At 44.6% G+C, this 18,385-nt stretch overlaps 2 protein-coding genes across 5 annotated transcripts in view; one reads left to right on the forward strand and one right to left on the reverse strand.

Moving 5' to 3' along the window:
• On the reverse strand, positions 1–2,549 carry grxcr1a (glutaredoxin and cysteine rich domain containing 1 a). 2 transcript variants are annotated; one of them, XM_062477083.1, is made up of 4 exons: positions 2,095–2,549; positions 1,146–1,414; positions 966–1,031; positions 1–635 (listed from the first exon to the last, which is right to left on the reverse strand). In XM_062477083.1, exons 1-4 carry the CDS (start codon positions 2,486–2,488, stop codon positions 456–458), a joined length of 909 nt encoding a protein of 302 aa, XP_062333067.1. In that variant the 5' UTR covers positions 2,489–2,549; the 3' UTR covers positions 1–455. The 2 variants fall into 2 exon arrangements, with proteins under 2 accessions (XP_062333067.1, XP_062333066.1); XM_062477082.1 differs by having other exon boundaries at positions 1,146–1,385; positions 2,084–2,549.
• A 5,405-nt stretch (positions 2,550–7,954) lies between these two features.
• The window catches only part of atp8a1 (ATPase phospholipid transporting 8A1), an 88,136-nt gene continuing 77,705 nt past the window's right edge, over positions 7,955–18,385 (forward strand). For all 3 annotated transcript variants that reach the window (XM_062475728.1, XM_062475726.1, XM_062475727.1), the window contains exon 1: positions 7,955–8,281. In XM_062475728.1, the coding sequence (XP_062331712.1) occupies positions 8,107–8,281 (175 nt within the window). In that variant the 5' untranslated portion in view covers positions 7,955–8,106. The remainder of the gene's footprint in view (positions 8,282–18,385) is intronic.

Genomic DNA, 18,385 nt, shown 5'->3' on the forward strand with positions numbered 1-18,385 from the left:
ATATACTTTCCTTTTCCCACCTCACTGCACTCGGATTAGTGTTGGAAGCATGGTTGGTGAAGGAGACACCTTGCTGTTAATTATCTAACAAGGTTACGGTCATTGGAGGTCAGCTTACTCCACCGCTACACAGTTGCGCATATCAGTGATTGTATTGCAGTTCAGTCCTCTATCGTGCCCAGCCGTGGCTGAGGTACTGTTTAAAAGCATAGGTCTACTGAAGTTCTTGTAAAACAGCAGAAAATGTCTCTGGAAGTTTTGCATGCCTGATCATAGATAAGCCCAGTTCAATGAGTCACATTTTCTTACAAATGCAGTTTTATTGATAATAATAAATCCCCATGGAGGAAAAAGCCATGGTTTTTCTAGAGCCAGATCTTAGATGCAGGCCGATGTTTGGCCAAAGAAGACCTGGGGGAAGGATGGGGGGTGTTGGGGTCAGGCACTTGAAGGCCTCATTGGCTGCAGCTCAGACAGGGTTGCAGGCCGTTCTCATTGCACGAAGTGCACTTGAGGGCTTTGAAGGAGTCAGTGAAGCAGTTGCGGAACACAGACATCTTGCTGCCATGGCACATCGGGCACGGGACAAAGGCAAAGCCCCCACAGCTCTGGCACGTGTGGGGCTGCTGTACCCTCTGGAGAAACACATCAACAGTCAGGCCGTCGGCTGGTTTTGAGACTAATTAGAATAAAACTAAATTCTTGCAGACAAAGCCTTGGTAGCTTTGAAGACAGGGTTTTGTGGTGCAGTATACAGATTTTATACCTTTGCGCTGAATTAGTTTTGTATAGTCATTCCTAATTTAGCTGACTGAACCATATGACCAGCATATCCTTAGATATGAATCTTGTATGGCAGTTCACTGATATGTTGGTGACATTTTTCCAAACCAAAACATAATTTAAAGAATCTGGACAAACAAAAACAAAAAATGTGTGGACTGTTGATTGGTAAATATAAATACCTCAATCTTTGTTAGAAGGTCTTGAAGTTCTCCCGATTCATTCATATCCAATATTTTCTCAGCACCCTGCAACATAGTCAGTCATGGTGTCAATACTCCACTTGTTTTCTAAGATTAGATCAAGTTCATCGATCTGGAGCATTTTAATTAGGTAGGTAAGTACTATATTAAGACACTAACCCCAAGATAGTGTCCATCGATGAACACAACTGGTAATGAGGGAGGTTCTCCTACTCTCTTGCATCGTTCCTCTAAGTCCTTCCCATAATCACTGTCCAAGGCGATGTTCTTCTCCACAAACTTGACCCTGTGGTTCTGGAAGATCTTTCGGACCAACTCACAACGCTCAAAAGTGGTCCTTACAACACGAAAGCTTGTGGTGTATATCACTATCCTGCCAAACTCCACTGTCAGGGTAGACTGTTGGGAGGAATTACAATGTTTCACTTGTCAAAGAAAATAACAAAACTTAAATGCATTAGGCTTCCATCATATGACATGTGAGTCATAGGTTTTTCTCAGTATAAATCCAGCACTGCAGTGTTGTGTGATGGCACCCTTGAGTATCTCAGGTAATCCTACTTGATACCTGCCAAGATCTTGTATCCTGTCACTGCGTTAGGCTATTTTATAGTGAGCTATATTTCTGTATATTATGCACCCACACAATAATTTCCCCTCATGCTACTTGCTGCTGCAGAATAAATATACTTCATTGTGAAAAGAGACTAGAAAGCGAAGTCCTAAGAATTAAGTAACCTGATTAGCCTTTCTCGAAACACTTAACGGAATGCATCATTAAACTTTAATTGTCCGGTGACCTTGTACTCTTTTGTGTTCATTTGTCCATGTCCTGATGAGAATACATGTACCAGTAAAAGACATGCAATATCAATGAAAGGCCTTAACCTCACACAAAAATTAACAGACCATGATGAAACATCATTGATATCAATATTATAGTAAAACTCTTTAGGCTACAGGTTACAAAACATATGCATGTTTCTACATGGTAACATACACAATTAATCATATCTAACAATCGGGAAAGGAAATAAAAATGAAATGCACCAAAGACATACAGTGTATGAAACCATTTCATCCCCAAGTATACTTACTCCTTTATCATTTGGAAGGTTCTCAAACAGTACTTGACCTGCACTAACTTTGTGCTTGACTCCCCTCACAGTCCCATTTTTGCTGAGGATGTTGACACGTTTAGTGCTGAACACTCTGTCTTTTGAGGCACCTACATACATGAGCAGATCGTCCGGCTCGCTCTCACTGTCGTCCAGCTCAGACCCCAGAAACCCATACAGGTGTCCGTTAGCATCTCCGCTAGTGGAAGGGGTGCTAGCACGGTCTGCGTCCGAGCTGCTGGTGCAGTCGGAATCCAACGAGTCAGAAGGCCCTTCATCCTTGAATATCTCCTTCAACACTCGGCCACTATTGCCCGAAGCCACGCGGAAACGCACCCGCTTTTGTGGCTTCTCTTCTCCTGCTGCCACCACTGTCCCCTCCATCGCAAAACAAGTAATAGATTACATAGTCCAGAACAGTTGCTGTCCCTTCTCTCATTCGAAGCTAAACGTGAGCCCTAGACAAACTCTTTTTTTCCTCATGGATTACTAAGAGTGTAATCCTCACAGTTTGAACAGTTCTAAAAAGGACGGGAAGTTAAGCTGTCTTACAGTCAGACTCACACAACTGGTAAATAATGCATTCATTTCTACCATGGTAACTGAGATAACCAACCTTCCGTAAATGGATAGGCCTGGTTGAATTATTCATCACACTTTTCTCAGAAGCTTTCACAGAACAGCTTTAAACGAATGGGTCAACAATTTGTGTGGAAGAATCAAACAACAAGATGTCTCTTCCCCCATTATAAGAATGGATTAGTAAAACAATTTAGGCTCACTAAGAGGAAGTAGGCCTACTGTGAGTCCAAACAAATTCATGACCCCAAGCAGTTTTGTCCGTTGCCCAAGAAAAGTCAACTCGGGTAACTACTAACTGTAGTAACTCTGCCTAGCTGACTACTTTAAAGTTTGGCCCCTTAATGATTAGATGGGTAATTTGCCTTTTTGGGGAACACATTGACCACAGGCAATGTATTTATTATAAAATAACACTTTTTTCTGTAACTTCTCAAAGCCAGCTTGTTTCCAGACATGTGTAAAGACGTTGTGCCATTCTCAGAACAATGTCATCACTACTTACATACACCTGCTCATCGTGAATAAAGCAATGACCAAAAGGGGTTGTTAATCCTTTGTTATCATTGGTCCACACACTTCCTCCTTCCTTTCACACTCAGGTAAAGCAAGACTGCTATTTCACTCAACACAAAGGTAGGTAAGGCAGGTGTTCACTGCACACCTTACATCTACAGAAGTAGACCAGACCATATAATGTGTCATAGCCACACAATGCAACACTGTGTCATTGAGACACCTCACCTCGTTACTGTGTCACAGGTGATGAAGTGTACCCCGGCAAAGGTGACACATCAGGTACAGTAGTGATAACACCAGAGGCAAAGATGACCTTCCCTCTGGTCTCTCCATCTCTGCTTGTTGCCATGACGTCTGATTAGGAGAGATAAGACAAGGAGAACAGCCTAATGGCTCACCTTAAGATTTACTGGCACCCTCCCCAAATCTCAATAATGTGTTTCTGGCTCTGGTGCCAACTTCCATTGATCCACAGTAACCCTTGTTGTCTCTTGTACATTGGGGTTGGGGCAATAAGACCATGTATTATGAGTGGGTTAGGGTTAGTCATGGTACATTAATGCCACTCAAGGACAAATGTAAAGTGGCTAAATGCCAATAAGAACACCAAGTCTCTTTAAAGGATTGAAGCCCACATGCGGTGAACTGGACTGTCAAGAACAGCACTGCTGTGTCGGACAGGTGAGCTTAGGAAGCAGCAGGTGTTATTATTGTGCCTTAAGATAAATCTTAATGTCCTGTTAGCTTGGGCTTAGAGTAGTATGGTATTAAGTATACATGTAAATCAAACTATTTAACTTTGCATTAAGTGCCCCATCTCTCTCATCAGAATGGTCCATTTTGAGCTTACCAGGACTTTGCAAGGGTGCTACAATGCAAACAGACAATGGGTTGAAAGACTGCAGTGGATTTGACAGTACAATATGTCTTCTTACATTCAAGATAGTACATAATGTCCACTAGATGAGTAAAGAGACAAAGAAACAGACTCCACTTAAACATCCTCACAGATATGAATTCCAAAACGTGTGATGTTATGATCTTTGTCACATCATGCTGAGTCAGGTGGCATTTTATCTTAAGCGAGCACATTCAGACAAGAGGGCACTATGATGGGGACAGTTTTGACTCTCATCAATGGTGCTGTAGTCTAGCTGGTCCCCCTCAACAGACTTTACAGAAACCATTTATATTCAGTCTATAATGATTTGCTTAGTGCTGTTTGATTCATAGTTATTTCTCATGCATGCTGACAATTGTATGCTGATGACCAGAGACTGTATGAGAATGTGTGGAAAATGTTTATAACACATTTAATCTTGCTCTAATTAAGATAGAAACACAGTTTCCATGCAACTAAGACATGGTCATGCTTGCATATAGTCAGTAAGCCAGCAATAGTTTTCGCCTCATCTTTGTTCTTATGACAGTGATGACATTAGACATTTCTTCACATCATCAAAAATCTTTTTTGATCATGACCATTTTCTTCAGCCTGTCAGATAACATAACAATGTCCACCAGGGGGCAGACTACAATTAAATTTCCAGTGAACTGCCAGGTAGCCCAATCACTCCCACAGGGCTGGAGACAAAGACTGATGGCTTTATTGACACAAGCCCTTCTTAGCCAAACCTCGGGGGCTGGACCAGAGATCAATATCCCTCAACAGGAAAGTCATTGACACTCACTGAACATGAACAAGAGGACTGTATATCTGCCAGACATCCTCTGAGTGAATCCAACACAATTGGATCCTGCAATGCAGGTCATGGCTCCTGTGCCATGAAATTGTATTCTATGTTTCCTCTCAGGTCCTTTTGGGTTTATGATCTTCAGATTATGTCTTTTTTATTTGGGATCCATTAGTTCAGCCTAGCTCTTTCTATGTAGGGTAGTTCCTTATCTGATGAAGAGAAGAACTGTGAAATTAGAAAGGAGCAACTGAAAAACGTGTACCAAAGAGGATGCTGCGCTGCCTTTTACATCACCAATCAATGCCTTTTAATACAGAAGATTAGAACAAATTATGAATCTGTTATAATGGCACATGAAAGACTGAAACACCTATAACTGATCATTGTGAAGCAAAGAAAAGGGGTTTGAGTAAACGTTTTGGTGAGGTTGGCTACCTAAAAGTAATGCAGATAAGTGCAATATATCACAACGCAAAAGCACTTTGTCTTTTGTTTGGTTTGTGTGTTCAGATGTAAAATTCCCTGGTTTCCTGCATGGCCTGAGGTCAGTAACAGCCTTGTTGATTTGTCAAACGAAGGACCTATTGACTATAGCTCCAGGCAAAGATAATTGCAGGTGCCATTGCAAAAAGAGAAGGCAGTAATAATGAAACAAGACTGTTCGATGAAAGACTGTGCTCATTCTCTACTCTAGCCCCACCTGTCATTACTTTAACATGACGGTTCACTAATGATTACAGCTTTACAGGATCTGATAGAACAAAGACTGTGAAGAACTATACTGGAAAACCTGTTATCACTTAAGGATGCATTGGAGAGTAGGTTCATCTGTCCCTGCCAAAATACTCTAAATGGCTTTCAGATCAAACAGTAGATCAGGCACATTCTGAGTTGCCTCATGGCCAAAGGAGAAAACATTTGTAATCAGCAACCTTTGACCTTACCCTTGGTGAGTGGCCCTGTCCCCATGACTGATTCTGGAAATACACATGCCTCTGTCTTATCCAGAACACAAACTGTGACCCTGATAGCTGCTTGGACTGTGTGATATTCCAGGGGAAGTGAAGCATCTGTTGATGCTTTCTGTAAAACTGAAATCAGTTTTTGTTTTTACTGAATGATAGTATAATGGACCTTTGTTAATAAAATATGATTCTTAACGTTGTCTTTTATCTAGTTACCGGTACATAAAATATAAATTCTGGAAGTAGAAACATTTCCTCTGTAATGGATTTGTAAAGCTTTGTGCTTGTGTCTGAAGTGATTGAATAAACATCACTTTTTGTTGTTCCTTATCAAGATTATTCTAAATCTAAATCCCTTTTACAATGAAAGTTTATTCTGATCTAAATTTATTTATTTTGATAACCCATTCATACCATTGAGGTTGTAAACATATTTAATGGGCATTGTGATTAAGCCATAATTACATTGATAAAAAGCACACAGATTTATCAATTCACACTGTTTTGACAGGGAGAAGAGGAGTAGGAGGGTGGGTGAGGCATTATTTAGACTGATATGCACACACAGATTTATCAATTCACACTGTTTTGACAGGGAGAAGAGGAGTAGGAGGGTGGGTGAGGCATTATTTAGACTGATATGCACTGAAACATGAAACCACCGCACACACATTTGAGGAGGCAGGCTTCTTGTCACTGTTGCCAAGCAACCTCAGGAGCCATAGACCCAAATCCCCATGGTGGCGTGCCGCGTGCTGATGTTGAATTAGGTAGAAGGACATCTTTGGAAGACAACTGTCTCCAGAAGGCTCTTTAACGCCTGCTCAAGTACTAAATGTACAGTATATGCATGTCCAAGAGGTCTTATACTAGATGTGCATGCATGTTCATTATGGCTATTCCCTTTAAGTTCATTACCATGCATTAGCCCATTTCTTTAAGAGGCAGATATGTCTGGGTGATATTATAATGAACCCATATGGGATTAACATGCACAGTTTCATGCCAATTTCCATCCATGCCATTTTTTAGTATTTGATCACACTTGCTGCATTGCTCAGCCTCAAGAGATGCATGCTGGTCTGCTAAGTTTAGTTTCCACCACCCAAACATGGTTCCTTAGATCAGAGGGTTAACAGGAGGCAGCTAGGATGTATACCATATACAGTACGCTAATAATGAATATGATCATGTTTCATGGTTTAATAGAGAATACAGAGAATACTCCAAGAAACTCATTTTCCATGTGCAGATAATGCAAGTTTCACTGCATAATGTCATTGTTTACTACAAAGCATTGTGAGGGCTGTCGATATCTATAATATTTTTATGATGGAGACGGTTAGATGAGGTTACATCTCAAAGGGTTTAAATTGTAGACTACTCTAAGTACGTCATCCTGGATTAGACTGCTAAGCATCTCTCTAGACAAGAATCACATAATAACATAGGATACTGATGCTGCTATCATTCTTATTCGTGCTTATATTAATGGCAGGTGGAGAGTGTAACTGCACTACGGATTTTATTCTCAGTAATGCATAACACACGCATCAGTGGTTCTTTCAAAATCGCCTTTTCAGAGAGCACCATTCGGTATCCTAAAAACAATTAAGAAAACCTTGTCAAAACAGCTGAGATTGTGTAATTTGGGACCAGTTGGTGAACCTACAGTACAGACTGCACAGTGTATATTTATAAATAAAATAAGTCAATTTAAACACTTAACATACAAACACTAACAAACAACGAAAACAGTGAGTCGTCATTTTTCTTCTAAGACCCCACCGCCACCACTTCAGGCGACGAACAAACTGCAGTGGGGAACCTCCACTGGACTGGCTTATTATCAGCTAGTCAGGGTAACACACCCTTACCATTTCTTTCGTTTTTAAAACACATATCTATACGAACAATTAAAACCTTCACATTTAGCATGTAAATATGTAATTTTAGAATAATAAATACCACCACCAGTTATTTTTATACGAATCAAACAGATTATTGTTTTTAGATGACTCTCCCACCCCTACTCTGCCAATGGTACACTCCATATTGTGAATTGTCCCTCAGTTCATGTGAGAGCCGCTTTCCGTCCGTGTAATTTGTATGGAACGAGCGCCAATGTGCAAAGAGATGCGAAAGGAGCCCATGAAGTCGTGAAGACATGGTTTTGTCGTGAGAAAATGAATGTGTATATCTCATGAACTCGTTTGTTGTTAAATATTAGGTTTCTGTCCGCATGAGAGAGGTTATCTCGTTGAATGTAGAATCTGGTCCAGAAATTCCTGACGGGAGAAAAGAGGAAAGACAGGAGCATTATAAAGCCGCTTTGACAGGTGCCATCGCTAGGCGCCTCAGTGGAGAGATGCCGCCGGTGCAGAGAACGATGTCCGATCTTCGCTCTCGTGCGGAGGGTGAGTAGCCTACCTCAGCCTACGGGTTTCGCAAGTACGGAAAATACCGATCGAATCACCGATAGAATATCTTCATTCTTCATGTTAAGTTCCATCTTCGAGCTGATATCTACAGCAAGACAGACAGTCCTTGAATAAGTACTCAGCAGTCTGTTGTAGATTAGCTAGCTAGCAGGCTAGCTACATGTAAACGTACATTTTTGCTGTGTTCCAGTTTGACAGTTGCAGCCAGCTAGCTATGTTAACGAGCCCACCAACTTTACCCATTTCCCTTTTTAAGCTTGTGCATTTGCTACTGTTCCAACTGTCATCTGTCTCAGACCTATGCCTAGCAATGCAATGGCTGTAGCTTGCTTAAAACCACTGTCTGTCCCATTCATTCTCAGTTTTTGACCTCCACTAACGTCATGCAAATAACATAGGAAAGAGCAAGTTGCGTACTGTATTTAGTGTAATTGGTTACACACATATTACATAACTGGTCAGATCAGTAGAATTCCTGATGTTTTCATAAACATCACTGCTGTTTGTTTTGAGTCAGGGCCCAAAAAATCCACTTATTGAAACGGAGCTAGCCAACCTATTACTTTTACTTCACATCCACACTCATGTTACATTCAAAAAAATACGTGCCCTGTATCAGAAAGGCCATGCGGATTGAATACACAAGGAGATCAATTTACTTTAATCTACAGGTTGCTTGTCAATGAATGAACACAGGAACGCTGCACGGTTATACTCAGCCATGTGTTGGTGGCACATAGTATGTGTTTGATTGACTTAAGGGACATGATCAATATTGTACTACACTTTGTAGGCTTGCTGTTTGACTTGAAGGGCGAAACTATGCTGGAAGTTTCGACGTCTGCCCGGGGCCAGTTGCAGTCTATTTGATTTCGATCGCAGTTTCCATTCTTCTGCACCAGCGTAGAAAAACAACAATTCCCCAAATTAAACACCCATGTTGTTGTACTTGAAGACCAACGTTTATTGTTATTACTGAACCGCAGAAGAGTGTCATTATTTTAGGGAAGCTTTCGGTGTAGAAAAACTCTTCCAAAACATGTCTGTCTGAAGTATAAGTTTTAAGCAGCTTTCTCATCACCTTAAGAAACGTGAAGCCTCCAAGATTATTATAAATCCAAGAATTACAGATGGCATTCTGATAGAACATGAGAAGTCTGTTGTTGCAGCAGTCACAAGAATGAACACATGAATAATGCAGCCCTAGCTTGTGTTGTCACCCCAACCCCCAACTACCACCCTAGTCTGTCCAGTTACAAAGAGCAAACGTTTCACTTTCTACTTGGCAGTAGTTCCAACAATATCTTCTACCTTCCCTAGTGCTGTGGGAAAAGTATCCTGTTTTTCTGCGCAAGCACTTCTTGGAATATTGGAATAGTTTAGTTTCAGTGTCAGGGGGGCCAGTGACCTGTCTCAGTGGCACGTTTTTGTCCCTGTCCTCTTGTGTTGTAATTCTGTTCAGTTTCTCATCTCCTACAACACGCACACTCTCATCTTTACACCTACCCCACCCTGTCAGTTAGATTTGTTAATCACAGCACTCCATCAGGCGGATGTCACCAGAAAGGGCAGCCCCTCTGCCAGGCTTACCACCTAATCCATCCATGGCCTGTCCTCCAGCCCACCGTGTAGCTCCGTGCACGCTCCCCAGTCTGCTCCCCCACGTGCCGCTCTGTCCCGCCCTCACCGCAGCCCTCACCCTGTCCAGATGCATGTTGCCAAAACAGCTTTATCTGGGGAAACTGGAGGCTTCGTAGGTGCTGTCAAAAGCCATCAGCATGTGTTTGGGATTTGATGTGATGCTGACGGGTTGTGTCATACCAGCTAGACCCTCGGAGATGGCTCTGTCTAGGTCGCGGGTGTTTTCCTACAAATATGTCATCTGTATGCACTTCAGATATTTAGTCAAGGTGGAGGTGATTCTTGATGAACATATGAGGGCAAAGTGATGACAGGATGGATCTCGTCCAAGATCCTTGTTGTTTCCTCATGTGGCCTGGTCTGCAGTGTACAGGTCTCACCTGCCTTGCAACTGAGGTGTCCCCAACCAGTCTGGTCAGCATCCGAGTGGTTGGTTTAGTTCTGCTGTTTTTTCTTAGAATCAGATTATCTGTCACTCATTTCTGAGTTACAGGAAATGTAATGCTAATGGATTCAGGTGTCTCTCTCTCTCTCTCTCTCTCTCTCTCTCTCTCTCTCTCTCTCTCTCTCTCTCTCTCTCTCTCTCTCTCTCTCTCTCTCTCTCTCTCTCTCTCTCTCTCTCTCTCTATCTAGTATGCCCTCTGTTATCTGATACAGGTATTAGATAGAACTGAGATCCCTCCCTTCTCTTCTGTGTGTTCTCTTCCGTGTGCCTTCCGTGCATAGCTTAGCTGGTTAGGCCACTGGTAAAAGCAGAGGGGAACAGGGTTTTCCTCTCTCACTGGATTGAGGGCTGCCCATGTGCCTGTCGGATCACCGGCTGATAATAATGTTCTACGAAAGCCCAACGTGCCACTAAATCCCCTGTCTGGGTCTGCCAGCGTGTCCTATCTAGCCCCCCCCGGCCCCCCCCGGGCCCCCCTATACCTCTCCCTGCCTTGCGCCAAAGGGCATCTCCTTTTTCTATTTTCCACTTCATGTCCTGCCTTCCATCACTTTCACCATCATTTCCCTCGTCTTCTCTTCTCCTTAGATCAGCCCGGTGACTCCTGGAATCCCAGAGTCAGAGTAGACGGCTATTGTGATGCGGGGGGGTGGGGTGTGTGACAAGACGTGCACGTGCGGTTCCATTCCATGATGGCACATGCAATCAAGGAAACACTAGTTATTGATGAAGATGAAGGGGGCCTGCACAAGCCCATAGTCTCACATGTGCTGATGAAGGAGCCCCCATCCAGCCTCTCCTCTCTCATTCTCTTATCATCTGTCTCCAAGGCACTGCCATCTATGGAATGTCTTCATACAACCCCCAGGGTAATGGCTTTGTTCAGGTGAGCCTGAAGTCATGGTTAATAAGCTTTTGTTCAGAATGAAGCTTATTTATGAGCCCATTCCACTAGCTGCATGGCAAACATAACCCACACAGAAATGAATCAACACATATCAATTTCTCATAACAGGCTGGGCCAAACCCCAACATGTGGGCACGTGCTGGGAGATGGTCAATATGATCCTGTCATGGCAGGACTGCAAGGTCAGATATGGAGGCGTCGACAGGCACTCCATGGGAAAGCAACACCATCAATGGTCAGGAAGCTGAAACCATTGCCCTTGGCCCTGTGGCCTAATGCTTTTTACGACCTGAAGATAAAGCAGTTCTTGTTTCACTTCTTGATATCCTTTGTTGCGTCTTTCTGCTTCTGTGTAGCCTTGGTTGATACGGTTGGTTATTAATTGCTCTTGACAGTGTGATTTGTGTTCAACTTGTAGCGTTGTTTGACAAAGGTGTGAGGTCTGTCAGCTCAACTCAGGACCAAATATAAAAGCTCCAGTAGTATGCCCAACCCTCTCAACATGCCACACAAGGCCAGTGTCTCACTGGCTTATCATGCCTCTTTCATTCAGATTATTCCTCTTTTCAGGACATTGTTGGAGCAGGATGTCTATGTGTTAATGATGGCTTTAGGAAACTAATTAGAATACTTTCTAATACAGCTTCATAAAATGTGTGGCTATGGACATAGGAAAGTAAAGCTCGTCTCAACTGATGACGCATGATTTATGAATGAATCTTAAATATTTTAAAAGAAGTGCCACATATGCATGTCTCCCTGGAATGTGTGCCTAAGTGTGTTTTTCCAATGAAAGGTAAGTGTTTGTGAGGAGCACTGACAGATATGAAGTTGTGAAGCGGTTCATTGACATGTTCAGTTCAGGTGGTATCAGTATGGAGTCAAGTCTGAAAACCTCAGGTTTTGTTCATTTCAATGAGTCTGACATCTAAATCCAGATCTTAAAATGCTTCTGCTTTTAACCTTTTGACAAGGAGCTCATCTTAACTGCTTCTGCAGGTCCTTATGTTTCATAATAATGAAGCGTGGCCTTGGCACTTCTAGTGCCCAGACTGACTAAATCTTAGGCCTTCAATATTTAGCAGGAGGCAAGCAAGGGGAACACGGCTTTGTTGCCACGACAACGGTGAGCGAGTCGGTATTCGAACGTGAAGAGAAAAAAAAGAAAGAAAAAGATCATCTTTGTTCCACTGTGATTAAATATGCCTGGATCTGACTCTATTTAAGCCTTTTACGTTCAAAAAAATCCTTTGTTCGCATGCTTCCGATCATTTTGGAGCCTTGTTATGAACAAGGAGCCGTGAGGAATTGATGTGTGACACAATGGTGGGCCTCTCTGGCTGGCATTCACACAGTCTATTTTCTGCCCTTCCCCTTTATTAAAAGATGTGTAGCATGCCACACGCCTCTCCCCCCCTCCATCATTCATAAACTCCTATGCAGTGGAAAGGTCTCCCTCCCTGCTGATCCCACGCTAAGCTAAGCCCCTGGTGTCACAACCCCCCAGACTCCAGCTGCTTGTTACAGACCAGCTCAGGGAACAACCCTCTGTTGTCTCATCCCGTGGAGAGACAGTACAGCTCTTAATTCCACAACTGGCCTCTTGTTTTTGTTGTGAACACTAGTTACATTGTTGTGATCCGCTAAACGACTTACTGATGGAACCCGTTACGTTGCCCGTTGCTTTTGTCGAGCGTCTTGCTCGCTGGCTGGCCCTTCAAACTCTTTCCTCATGGTTGCGGGTAGAGGTTGTGGAAAGAGACATAGGAGGATATGAATAGATGACCTGGAATGTTCTGTGCCTACTGAAATATTTATCCACCTTGATGAATTATGGGTAGTTTTTCACTGGTTGTCATGAGCTGATTGGACAACAGCTTCAGTGGATCTAGGTATAGAACACAGAGCCACTAAGCCATTGGAACTGATCAGATCACAATAGACCCTGGACCAAGAAACCAGATACCCCAGGGTCAGGACCTGGCTTTAACAAGAGCCTATCAAAGCAAATGACTCCGAAATGGACTCTCACAGCTACACAGAAACCCGGAATTGTTGTGTGCAATTTGAAATGGCCTCATATTTCCTACAGCTGTCAGAGCCTAGTCATTTCAGTGGATTCTTCACTGTGTCAATCTGCATTATGATGCACATCTCATTGTGGTGACTGTCTGTCTCCTCTCTGCTCTCATTTAGCTGTTCATGTTAGATCAATGGCAGTAGCCTAGAGCTGTTTTTCCTCCCTTTATTGAATGAATGGTCGGAGAGCCTAGCTGGCAAGACCATATGCCTCCTGTGTACTGTTATCGATCTGCCCATGAGGCTCTCGGCTTCATTAGAGCGGGGAGACTGTGCCCTGCCCGGGCCCTGTTCTCTAGGATATATAATCCTCTTTCTACCTGTTTAGGTACCTCCAAAGAAACCCCAGGGGTCGAGTGACATTTGAAAGCAATTATGTCTCTACTATTTAAATGTCTATGCCCGTCATGGTGGCCTACCTGGAATGAATGGCAGAAAGCATCGTGATGTCATAAGGGTTTGGCTATTGACTGGAAAAGCCATAAACCGCAGCATGCTACCGTATTTGTGATGACTCAGTTTGAATCAGGAGAGGGTAAACAGGCAGAATGGACTCATTAAAGATGGGTATGATATTGATGTCTGGGCTCAGAGTTTGAGCTGTAAAGGCCATGACTCAGCTGACAACAGAACAGCCTCTATCTTTACTGTGGCAGTAGAACGTCAGGGAAGGTGTTGTGTACTGATAGCTATTCACCTCTTAAAGGAGCCATGGGCCATCGTTCTAGTTATGTAAGTATTTATTGGTTCCTTTACCTGCGGGGAGAGTGGGTGATGGTTGGGCGTGGGGTACGTTTTAGGGTCAACTCTCTCTTGTTTCTGTCATGCTGCCACCAAATGCATTTCATCTTCCTACTGGTGACAGTCATGCAGTAATAATCCCTCAGCCCAGCCCACCCTCCAGGCCAAAACATTACTCTGACTATCCCTGTCATAAATCTACAGACTGGAATTAACCTGCTATTTCTACTGACCTGTACCCACAGAGACTTTTGTGTAGACTTACTATTACTGTCTACAATATTAATCCTAATGCATGAGACAAACTCCCAACTTAACCTTACTATTATATTAGTTTGAGATCTCCTCTGTTATAGAGTGAAAGTGTTAATGTTTATGAGAAATTCCCCAACCTGTCAGACATACAAGAAGGAAGTTATCCTGTTGACTGTTAAGTGGTTGTTCTTCATTAACTTGTTTTTCTGTAATAGGAGGAAGTCCAGCTCAGTGTTTAGCATATTTTTTCATAGTCTTCTGTCACTTGTAAGCTGCTGTCGCTTTCTCACTCTAAACCGCAACAGTAGCCTTGACACGCGACGTTGTGCCAGGCATGTAAAAAGATCAGGTGTTTTCTGACTGAACTACACTTATCCCCCCCCCCCCCCCTCCATCTTTAGCCTCAAACATTTCAGCTCGGGAGCTACGCAGAAAGGATTTCCCATGCCTGTTGGTTCTAGAGTATATTGTGCACCAGAGCACAGTCTGAGGAGAGGGCCGTGAGGGATGGTGACAGTGGGAGGAAGGGACAGGCTCCTGCCAGTGCCAGGCAGTGCTGGGCTCCAGTTCTGTCCCTGGTGGGCACCCCCCCCCCCCCCCAATCTATGCCCCCTTGTGCCCATTGTTCCATCCTCCTGTCTGTTGGCTGACACAAGCAATAATCCTGACAACTGGCCGGAGTCCAAACTCATTACGCCACTTGCCCACATTGATCCCTCCCCCCGAGGCTTCCCCTCCAGAGCAGGACGTCCACTTCTGCTCTTTCCGGTCTTCCCTCTGTCTGTCGGTCTGATCCTCCCTCCCTCCCTCACACCCTCCCTCCCTCACGCCCTCCCTCACGCCCTCCACGCCCTCACGCCCTCCCTCACGCCCTACGCCTGTCCCTTCGTCCGTCCATCCCTCCCTCAGCCCATCCACTGAGCCAAATCAAACAAGGCTGAATGTGGTTCTGACAAACTCATCTGAGATTTGTCCTCAGTCACCCTTGTTTCATGTGCTGTAGGTGGGCAACACAGTGGTCTACACTGTTGTACATGGTAGTTTACTTACTCAAACCCATTAAGAGGCAGATGAGAAAGGTGAGGCGGAGGAGAGGGACGGCCAATCGACCCTTGTTCTCCGTCCACCTCTCCCTCTGTCTCTATGGGTGTCTGGGTGCTAGTGAGCCGTGACCTGCCTGCGGTTAATGAAATTAACACAGAGCTGATGCCTCTGGGGAATACTAAGAGCAGCTTCCTGTGAGATTTGTCTGAGCTCTTATCCACACAATGTCTTTGGATAAGACGGCGCAAACGAAATGGGGGCATGGACCCTGTAAAAGTCTCTTTAAGGGAATGCGGGGAAAGGCTATTTTGATGTTGGACAGCTCACCTCCCCCTCCCAGCCTCGGCCCTCCTTCTGACGGGGCAGGGGGATGTGATGATGTGTGGTGAGTGAATGGCACAGTTGTCCTGCTCATTTAGAATTTGGGCCATGGAGTTAAGGGGAATTATGCAACTGTGTTTGGTATTATGCTCAACTATGTGATACTTACAAACAAACGTCCTCTAGAGACCTCTAGAAAAATTGCCCCCCGATTCAAACAATTTAATATTGAGAATCTGCTGATATATACTTAAATGCATTCTTTCGTCTGGCTTGGTGCAGAAAAAAAAGTGTCTATGCGGACCCACAATTTTTTTGCAGCAAGCTATCTAATTGGCAACACAACAGCCGATAGCAATCAGTTTAACAATAGCCTTGATGGGTCCAGATACCGTTCTTTGAGATCAGATGAGGACATCCCTCGTCTCATCTCAGGTTAGGACTGTTTAGCTGCATTACAGAACCAAGGGTCAACGGAAAGGTTTGTTGGTTTACCTGAACATCGGCCTGTCTAAGCTTAAGTCTGTCTCAGTGAAGAAGAGGTGAACCTTCTGACCCGCCATTCTGACCAAAGACATCAACAGACTTGATCCATAATGAACTACAACCTCCCAGTGTTCCAAACGGTATGCTTATGTAGCACTAACTAACATATTGACTGATGTACACATCTTCAGGTCCTACTTTGGCACTGTTAGATGTTTCATATTTCAGACTACATATAAGTTCTCCTCAAACTCTCATTTCCATCTCCTGGATGTCAGACTTACTGGATGGAGAGCTGGAGAGGCTAAGTTTAGCAGTAGCATCAAGCGGACCGTACTGGTGCAGTGCACCACCTGGTCTACTCCAGCGCCGCCCCCCACTGTGTGGGTTCACTCACAGCGCAGAGACGCTCCACCATCCCTGCTGCTCAGCTCCATCTCTCCGCCCGCTATCCCTCCAGCCATATGCTGCACTCATCAATTATGCCAACGCATTCTCATTTGTCAGCTCCTGGATAATGTGCCGTTATTCCTCAATGACACTTTATTGGTGTAGCTTTACATGGGTGTCGTGCAAATATTAAACGCCTGTTTGACGTGCAACCGTCATGTGACTTGCGCCTGTTTTGTTGATGTTTGATCGATCTTCTCATCTGAGGGGGCGGGTATTCCAGAAATCAGGTGATGCAACATAATCAGGTCAATTAACCCACCAGCTGATTCACAATGTTGCAACAACCTACTGGCAATGTTGCCACAACGCTGGGTGTCAGCTGGGGAGCTAACTTACCCGGGTATGTGTCATAACCTGCTTTCTGGAATACCCCGCTCTCAGATGCAGCCGGGCACGATTTGTGCGACAAAGTAGCCCCGGGGAATGTCTTGCAGGCTTTTCATACATGGTGTATAGCCCGCTTACCTAGGTCAGCGTCATTTGAATCAGCAGGTCGCCCCTTCAGTTTGAGTCAGTGTCCTGTCCCTGACTTCCAGCGCACGCTGTCACTGTGTCTCAGCCAGCTGTCTGTCCCGTGATTTTCCTGTGGTGACCTACCTGCGACGCTAAGACCACATGATGGATCGTCTCGAACGAAACGCAATCCTTATCAGGAAGTTCAAGAGGCCTTCCGTGATCCTTAACGAACACAGCTTTTCTTACACACGCTGCTGAGGAGCAGGCTGGTTATTTCATCGAGGCATTCCTCAAAGGTAGTTCTACCAAGCCTGTGTGAACCTTCTCATTATTGCACCAGGAATAACAGCTGTTCCTGAACAGGAGACGGAATGTTTTTCAAGTATTCCTGTGTAAAGAGCTCTCATTGGAAGGGAGGAATGTTCGTGGGCCGTCAGTTTACCTCTGGGTGTACTGCAGCCTTAGTGTCTATATCGGGCAACAAATCCCTCACTGCTACGCACATGGGATAATCACCGGCATCATGCTAGCAAGTTTCTCTACTTAAGCAGTAGGCACCACTCCCTAAGCCCCAGTCACTGCCTGGAACCCCCCTCTCGACTCCACACTAATCCAATAAGCCACCCATCCTGTCCTGTTATCTGGGTGGGCAGTTGCGTAACTGGGTAGGGATAGCCAAGCCGTGTGACCCCCGGTGACCAGAGGACTGCAGAGGATGGAGGTGGCGGTGGGGGTGGGGGGGGGGTTGGGTTATTTTAAGCCCCCGACACATGCCAAGAGAGAAATGTGAGGCAAGAGAGTGTAAGTGAGAGAGACAGAACTCTCTTTGTTAATCCCCTCCCTTCAATAACGGCCCATGTGGGTAACGAAAGTGACAAGATGTGTCGTTAAAGATGAGGAGGTTTGCGTGACACGGGTCGGGGTGTGAGAGGGGGGGAGGGGGAGAAGGGACAACGGAAAGAGGAGGGGCGGTGATACTTGCTTTGATATCTGTGTCAGACTTCCAGTCTATTTCCTCTAGAGCTGTCCAAGAAAGGGGCGGGGGGCTGGGGGCTGGGGGGGGGGGTTGATGATGGAAAGAGAGAGAGGAGCGGGGGGGACGGGGGGTTGGGTGGATGCATTGCAACCGTAGCTTGAGGGCTTTGATTGCAGCGCCGCATGACACTGCGGGTTGGTGTTGGTGTTGTTGTTGTTTTTAGCTGGCGTCCCCCTATCCTCCTCCCTGCCCCCTATCCTCCTCCCTGCCCCCTAT

The sequence above is a fragment of the Osmerus eperlanus genome, chromosome 13 (assembly GCF_963692335.1).
Source record: "Osmerus eperlanus chromosome 13, fOsmEpe2.1, whole genome shotgun sequence".
Classification (NCBI taxonomy): domain Eukaryota; kingdom Metazoa; phylum Chordata; class Actinopteri; order Osmeriformes; family Osmeridae; genus Osmerus; species Osmerus eperlanus.